We start from the raw sequence: 8916 nt of genomic DNA on the forward strand, positions 1-8916 counted from the left end.
TTAACAACAGCAATTTATCAGGAGTTAAGTCTGGGGACCATTTCCACATACAAACCATGCCAAAAGGACCATAAACCCTAAAAAGTTGAGATTTAGACCAAACATCGACAATTTTGAAACCTAATACCAATAAACCCATTGCTTGAAACCGAAAAACCGATTCTATAAACCAAAAACCAAACATGAGAAATTCTAATCCTTCAAATTCCAATTTATTTGACATTCAATTTCTCCAAAACATCCAACAAACCAAAAGCCACATAACATAAACACAAGCCTCGTGGATGCTTATTGCATAACGCATAATCATAACAAAAAACATACACCAACATATTATTATCATTTCATATGTTTTTTTTCTCACAATAACACGCTAAAACCCAATCTTTAGCAACTAGTTTTCAAGTTATGACACCATACAACAAAGTCGTGTCACAAAATAAAGAAAACTTATTGCAAAAAGTCTCTTGGATCAGTCACAAAACCAGTCAAAGCCGAAGCTGCAGCAGTGTAAGGTGAAGCCAAATACACCTGTCCCTCTTTGTGGCCCATTCTCCCAGGAAAGTTCCTATTTGTAGTCGATACACAAACCTGAAATCACCAAAAAAAAGAAAAAACATTCATTCTACTTATTTTATACTCGGTGTTTTGCAGACTAGCTGAAAAGCTGACTTTTGTCTGATAGGACAGCTGGTAGCTGATGAAGTAATAGCTTTTAGTAAAAACTAGCTTATAAGCTAGATAGAAAATGTAAAAAATACTAAAATGACATATAAGGGTATATTTGGAAAAGTGGTGGAAATACTGGCCTGAGCTTCGTTCATGCGTGCATAAGTATCCTTAGGGCCACCCAAACAAGCACCACAGCTAGGACTTGCAGGGGCATCACATCCAGCTTCTTCAAATATCTGGGAACAAGTCTTCCCACCAGATCCTGGCACTGGAAGGGTATATACGTCCATCCACACCTAACAAATTATATATAAATATCAAATCACCATAAACACACACACACACACAAGTTTTAAAAAAAAAATCACCAAAAGAGTACAAACTACAAACCTTTTGAGTAGCGGGAACAAGGAATGTCGGTACTTTGACCTTTTTGCCCTGCACGTTATATCAACGGTTTAAGTAAAGCAAAGGGTAAAACAGTAAATAAACAAGAAAGATTGTGAGATCTTACTGAAGCTAGAAAAACTTTGGCTGCAGCTAGAAAATCCTCAGTTTTGCCACCTGTACAAGATCCGATGTAGACTCGGTCTATTTTGACATCTTTGCATTCTCTTGCTAAGCCACGGTTATCAGGTGAATGAGGCTGCAAAAAGTAAAATTATTAATATTAACATTTATATATTAATATATTGCTAGAAAATCCAAATATGCATTTTTTTTTCTTTTCACAAATGGATAATGTATAAATCAAACCTTTGCCACTAGGGGCTCCAATTTGGAAACATCAATCCTGTACTCAGCAAGGAATCTGAAATAAAAAAAATAAAAAAAGTAAGTGGATATAAATGTGAATATAAAGTTTTTTATCGTGTAAAAAACTTATTGTAAAACGGGCCCACCTTGCTTGATCATCACTGTAAACTGGCTCATAAGGCAGAGATGTTTTGTCCTGTGGTAGATACAAATCTTAGTAACATGGGGAGGGGTATTTATGTCTTTTTGGACAAGAGTATGATGAAACGAACCTCAAGGTATTTAAAAGTAGTAGCATCAGCTGGAACAATACCATTTTTCCCACCAGCTTCAACAACCATGTTGCATAATGTCATTCTTTCTTCCATCTAAACAATAAAAACAAGCATCCAATTTTTTAAATAAAAAAAATGGTAAGAAATTCACTTTGTTGCATAAATTTGTTAAAAACTTACTGTTAGACTTTCAACAGTTGATCCAACAAACTCCATTGCTTTATATGTTGCACCAGATACAGATATTTCACCGATTATCTATGATAAAAAAAAAAAAAAAAAGATTAATTGTTTGGAAAAATGTAATAAGAATTTATTGAGAGTGAATCTTACTTGTAAAATCAAATCTTTTGCAAGGAGATAATTAGGCATTTCTCCATCTAACACAAATCTTAAAGTTGGAGGCACCTGTAAAAAACAAGGTAATGGAAAGCAAAGTTTTTATGATTCCAATGGAATTAATCATTCCATTCCATTCCTTCCCCAATTCCATCGTAACAAACAAAAAGTTCAAACCTTAAGCAATAGCTTTCCGGTTCCTAACACAAATCCGGCATCGGTGTTTCCGATTCCGGTGGCAAACTGGCCAAATGCTCCGGCTGTACACGTGTGGGAATCCGTCCCAAGTAAGACCTGAATATATGAGCAATGTTAATGAATATATGAAAATAACATATTTTATATAATAATGAATATTTAAAATTGAATTTAATTAATTTGATTGTACCTCTCCAGGCCTACAATGACCTTCTTGTGCAAGAGCAACATGGCACACACCTTTGTAATCAGGATTAGCCTAAAAAACAATTAATCCATCAAATATTATATTATCTTATAAAAATAAAAATAAAAATAAAAATAAATGTAAAATTACTACCTTGAAGTTACCAAGGTCTTTGATATCATAAAAGTACTTGATGTTTTGCTCATTTGAGAAATCTCTTATGATATCAACATTTCTATTTGCTCTTTCATCGCTTGTGAATATATAATGATCAGGAATAATGACAACTTTTTCACGATCCCAAACCTAAAACAATAACATATTTTAAAAATGTTATTTATTTGAATCGAAAAGAGAATTTATTTAGTTTGATAATGATACCTTGGCATCACTTCCAAATTCTTTCTTGAAGATTCCAATGGCACCGGGCCCACAAACATCATGTGTCATCAACACATCAACATTCACCCAAACATTTTCTCCAGGGCTCAATTGGGATTTCTCAGATGATTTTGTAAATATTTTCTCTGTCATTGTCATCCCAGTTTTTACCTAAATACAATCCAATTAGTCCAAATAAACATAGAGAAAAATCAACACAATGTTGTTTTGAGTTATCGATTACATTCAATTGATAACAGGATTAACCTAGCAAAAGCTATTTTTCTTCGAGTTCAAACTTATGATGCTAAAATATATACTCCAAAGAGAAAATAAACTGAGTAAAGGTTGAAATAGTTGACGAACCCTAAGTTGTTTTGAGTTATCGATTACATTCATGGAAAAGTGAAAATTGGGTACAATTAACCTAAAAGCTACATGTAGCTAGCATTGTTGTCGCCTTTATGATTTTAAAAGTCAAAGCATTCGTAAAAATCCATCTTTTGGAAGCTTAACATCAAAAACTCACCAAATAGATCTATAATTTACAGATTCGTGACAATAGAAACATAAATAATAGAAGGAATAAAGGAAAAAACCCAACTGAACCAGTCGTGGATGGTTTTCGTTCAGATTGTCGTGGTGCCATGACGGATACGATCTTCCTCGATACTTTTTTCTGGGATATTTGGACCGATTTGGATGATTGTGTGGAGAATGGAGACACGCCCGCATCTTTCTGGAAATTTTGAAAAATCAGAAATGGGTTAAACAAAGATTTTGGGAAAGAGAACGACGAGATGAAAGGAATCGATTGGAGTTGTCTTCTTTACCTGGCTGACGAAAAGAGAGGAGCTAGATGAGATTGCAGATGAAGCCGCCATTGATGAAATGACCATCGTTGGAGTTCTTGCGGGTCGGTGTTGTAAGGAAATGGGAGAAGGGTCAAAGTGGTGGTTGCGACTACTTGTTCCAGGATATTGCGGCTTCCGGTGGGTCCCATTGCAATATTTAAAGGTCTTGGACTCTTGGTGTTGGTGAGGTTCATTTCTAAGGGCCATCTAACATGGCCAGCCCATTCATAGTAACACTTAGGGATAAATATGCAAGAAAGAAGAAAAGAAGTTGGATAACATGTATATGAATTTTTGCTTTTGGCTTTAAGATTGGTCTCGGGTTAGTTTAAGATTGGTCTCGGGTTAGTCTTGGATTGGTTTTACGTCGGTTTTGGAACAGTCTGGTGTTTTTCGGAATTGGTCTGTGCTTTTTTCTTACCCGTTCGGACAATCTTGCAGGTCGGTTTGATTTTTTACAATTGGATAGTTGTATCGTGTTTTTAGCAGACACGATAATTTTTATATTACACGAATGTGTTTTGTTTTACTAACACAAATATGACCCGATTAAAACACGATAAAAACAACAACATGACAAACACAGTAAAAATAAAATAAAATAAACCCTTAATTTATTTAATTCATAATTAATTTTGCAAAACACAACAAAAAAACATGTTAATATCGTGTCAATTTCGTGTTGAAGTTTGAACATGAACATGATATGACACAACCTCGTGTTTTCTTTTTACATTTGATAGGAACACGATACAAACATACATTTCAATTTTGTCCCAATTTTATTTTGTGTTATGCATTTTTGTTGTGTCGTATTATTGATTGACACCCCTACCTTTAAGAACCAAACTTCATTTCAACAAGTATTAGTGATAATCCAAACAATTTCATGTGATATAATTTCAAATAAAATAAATAAGAATTTAATGATCAATGGTGTACAAAAAAGGGGGTCAATTGTGAACAAAAGTGACAATTGGTTACTCTCTTAAGTCATTTTTTTCAATCTCGTATAGCACATATATAACAATTGAGCATTAACCTACTACAACAGATCGTAAGGGTATAATTTGAACGAAATTAAGAAATTCACTGTTAAATATATAGTATACAAAAATAAGTGACCAAATATGAACAAAAATGGATCGGTTACCCCCATACGTCATTTTCTATTAGAAAAAATGTATAACACTCGATAATATCAACCACAAATCATTGTTGTAGTACCTTATTTCATCATTATATCAAATTCAGGGAACCTACTATCTCAAGATTGCAAACACAATAAACACTCTCACCTATAAAAGTAAAGTCATAACAAGGTCCAATCTCAGGAAACCTACTCTAGCACCCCTTCAAAAGTGGTGAAGACTGTTAAATCGTTGGTGTGTATGTGGATTAAAGTCATGGGTAAAGGTGTAATTTGTAATTGGGGGGATTTGAATGTTTCTCCTTTCTCCTCTATGTAATTGTGTTGCTTTTGTTGTATTGTACTGTTTTTTGTTGGCTTTTGTGTAGCTTCTTGCTCATTGGGGTCATCTCAATAAAAATGATCGTTTTGAAAAGGAAATATGACGCAATGGCCCTAATATGTATTACGACTTATCTCATTCAGTTCTTAAAGTTATTTCTTGCCTTATAAGGGAACACAGTTGTTTTGTCGAGTTTAAAATGTCTCTTTCGAAAATTTGAAGGGTAAACCGGTTACCCCTTTTCCATGTCATTAAATGAAATGTCAAATAAGAGCATTTCTTATTAAACGAGGACCTCTCTCTCCCTCTCATGTATATTTACGTAAATCCATATTCAGAGCCACCCATCAACAACATTGACATCCAATTATATTATCCTTACATCCAGGTCTAAATCCCAAATCGTAATACTCAAATTCATCGTCTTTAAAATCTATCCCTAAACCAAATATGATAATGTATGATTGGATTATGCCAAGAATCAAACTCAAGAATAAAAATCAATCGTTGGACTTTGCTACAGATGATTCATTGGACTCTAGGTTTTCTAATCCCATATTGAAATCATCAGTGCACCAAGCAACGCCACACACCACTGCTTTTATTTTTTCCATCAAATTTGTATTGAGTTTTCTTGAGATTCGAAGTTCGTAAAGAGGAATGAAGAAAAAGATACAAAAGCCCTAATGGAGCCTTTAACGGAACCTCTAAGATGGCTTTTGTTTTCAGATTTTGTAGGACCGATGGAACCTCTAAGAAGGAAGGAAGATACAAAAAAGAGACATCGGGTTATGATTCCCAGATCTGAACGAAAATGTAAGCAACCAAATCAAACTCTGATTATTATTTGAATGAAGGCCAGTATGGTTGTAAGCTCTGTGTGACATCTCCAAATTCACAGTCATTTAAAAAAAAATATTTATGCTTATTTGAAAATCAGAGTATCATTTTTAAAGAATAATATTGCGGAATATGTTCCCATAAAAATATGATAAATATATTATCAAAACATTTTCAAATAAATGTATTTAGTTTTTTTTGTATTAAAACTTTGGGATGTCATCGTCAATACAGAAACATAAGCATAAACAGATCTTACATTCATTTACACAAGTGATCTACATCTCCTTTAATCTCTTAGTGTAATGTAACTTCGTATCGACACATGTGATATAAATAAACTGAGTGGTCAGGTTGGGAAACTTGGTGAGTACATAGGGTTTTCAACCCACAATAATATAATCATTATGTTTAATCATCAAACAATTAACTCAATTTCCTATCCCCATTATCGCCTTTATTTCTTAAGGATCTACCCTAAGAATCATCTATCATCCACTCATTTATTCCTAAGGATTGTCCTAAGGAATATACACAAAGTCAATTGTTTCCAATGACACAATTGTCAATGTTATCTATTAGGCATAGCTACCAATATTATCATTTAGACGTAGCTGCCAGAATTATGACGTTCTATAATAGGCACAGCTGCTGATAGTATCTTTTAGGCGCAACTGCCAGGATTATGATGTTCTATAATAGGCGCAACTGCCAATATTATCCTTTTGGTGCAGCTGCCAGGATGTTTAGAGTACATCATAGATCAAAAACATCTACAGGTTTGTGGCGCATCTGCCAATGTTCAACTATATGGCACTAAGTCCATAGCTACCACTGTTCAGCTATACCAACTTTCATCCATCATCATTCCTCTGCCCATCTTTACCCAATATTTTTATGGGTATAAAATACATATATAGTTTATATCAAATAAGACACGTATACTCGGTTCATCCAGCATAGATATCAAGAACACAGATAATATGCACACATAACACGTAATTTATTTTAAATACTTCATATCTATGTGTAAGATGAAAGTACACTTGTTAAATTGGCGATTCCAACTTGGATAGAGCTTAACTTCTTAATAATATAATTTCCTTCGTCGAAACCTAGTATTATTACCACCAGATTTTAGTCTAATATTTATCGCGACTAATTACGAGAAATTTTGTTTTATAAGTGTTAAATAGTAGTTTTCAAACACTATGTATAGACAGGGGCCAGACATAAAACACCGGATGGCAAGACCATTTTGGCATATAATACTTTTGAAATCCAACAACCATATGTGACCCTTTCAAACCAGATTCTGTGTACCGCGAGTAGTTAAAAAAATATTATAATAACACTTTATATATATATATATATATATATATATATATATATATATATATATATATATATATATATATATATATATATAGTTTATAAGTTCATAATAACGAAAATAAATTTAAACATAACCTATTTTTAAAGTAGGGTAAGCATAACATACTTACAAGGGGGTTTTAGCTAGGAGTCGAGCTCTGCAGGGGCAGAACTTCGTCGCTGAATCTTTCTAAAAAGATTATTGCAGTGCTTCTGCACTCGCTTTACTATACTAAAACTACAAAAAGAGAAGTCGAATCACGAGGGAATGAAGTGCTCGGGGGATATGAAGGGAAAGACTCTTGAATCAAGAGAATGATGCAAGACATATGAGAGCCTATAGACTCTTATTTATAGTGATTGAATTTTCAAAAACTACCCTCTATAATTACTTAATGACCATATAGTTATTTAAACGAAGAACACTCATTTATAATACTATTTTTGTAACATCCGGGATTTTTCCAGATATTACGATTAATTATCTTAAATAAATTATGGGATTGTTTTGTTGGGCTTTGACCTTTGGGCCTTACAAGTGGGCTGAGGAAACTACGTACGTTGGGTGTACATTGTCACGTACGCCCATCGTACTCGTGAGAATGAACCACGGAGGCCATGCACGTACTCCCAGCGTACCAGGAGTACGCCCAGCATACGTATGCATCTCTTTAAACCCTGAATTTTAGGGTTTACTCCCTATATAAAGAACATTACCCATGTTTGTTCAGCCTCCCTTCACCCATAGCCAGCCACCACGAAAACCCTAGCTCATATTTGTGTGCCTTTGTGATTTGGAAGCCATTTTAGAGTGTTCGGGTGTTGTGTTAGTGAGAAGGGAAAAAGGAACTTGAAGAAGAAGCAAGGATCCACCAAGAGCTTGTAGATCTAGGAGATTGGCATCACTTCTAACCCTTTTGAGGTATCAAATTCCTTACTTGGCCATTGTATGTTTACATTTGTTCATTTAGGTATTTTATGTCACCTTTAGACCCCATTGTTGAGAATGCTTGGGTATTGAGGGTTTCAGAGCATAATAGTTGTCCTTTTGGACTCATAGAAGCATCTAAGGTCATAAAAATCAGATCTTGATGGTTAAGCCACAACCATGCAAGTGCTTGTTGGTCTTGAAGCTTGTTAAATGGACCAAAATCATGTTTTAACCCCAACCATGCATGCAAGCACATAAAGTTTGTGACTTTATGGTTTAGGAGGTCTTAAAGAACTTGGATCTAGAGTTTGGATGAAAGGACTTATTGCATTAAGTCATGAATGAAGTCCCTAGGAAGCTGGCCAGTACGCCTAGTACGCCGCGTGTACTGGGTCAACTCCCCGTTTTGGTCAAGGTCAGCGTACGATGGGCGTACATGCCAAGTATGTCGCGCATACGCATATAGAGTGGATGTTTTGGGCTTTTGGGCCTTAAGAGTTTGGGCATGGACTTTTGGGCCCCGTGGCCCACTGTGAAGTATGATTTTGGACTTGGGAATCTATAACTAGAGTATTGGGCCTATTGGGCCATGATTGGACCCTTTGGAATTATTATATTGGGACTTGGTACTTTTTGG

The 8916-nt window shown here is 34.7% G+C and overlaps 1 protein-coding gene across 1 annotated transcript; it reads right to left on the minus strand.

The window, feature by feature from the left end:
* Window positions 1-309: 309 nt before the first annotated feature.
* LOC111885917 (3-isopropylmalate dehydratase large subunit, chloroplastic) lies at window positions 310-3801 on the minus strand. Its single transcript, XM_023882150.3, has 15 exons — window positions 3642-3801; window positions 3413-3547; window positions 2809-2979; window positions 2581-2733; window positions 2431-2499; window positions 2220-2336; window positions 2037-2111; window positions 1884-1961; window positions 1701-1796; window positions 1575-1624; window positions 1429-1483; window positions 1187-1318; window positions 1063-1110; window positions 810-968; window positions 310-591 (listed from the first exon to the last, which is right to left on the minus strand). Exons 1-15 carry the CDS (start codon window positions 3705-3707, stop codon window positions 451-453), a joined length of 1545 nt encoding a protein of 514 aa, XP_023737918.1. The 5' UTR covers window positions 3708-3801; the 3' UTR covers window positions 310-450.
* Between the last annotated feature and the right edge of the window lie 5115 nt (window positions 3802-8916).

The sequence above is a fragment of the Lactuca sativa genome, chromosome 1 (assembly GCF_002870075.4).
Source record: "Lactuca sativa cultivar Salinas chromosome 1, Lsat_Salinas_v11, whole genome shotgun sequence".
Classification (NCBI taxonomy): domain Eukaryota; kingdom Viridiplantae; phylum Streptophyta; class Magnoliopsida; order Asterales; family Asteraceae; genus Lactuca; species Lactuca sativa.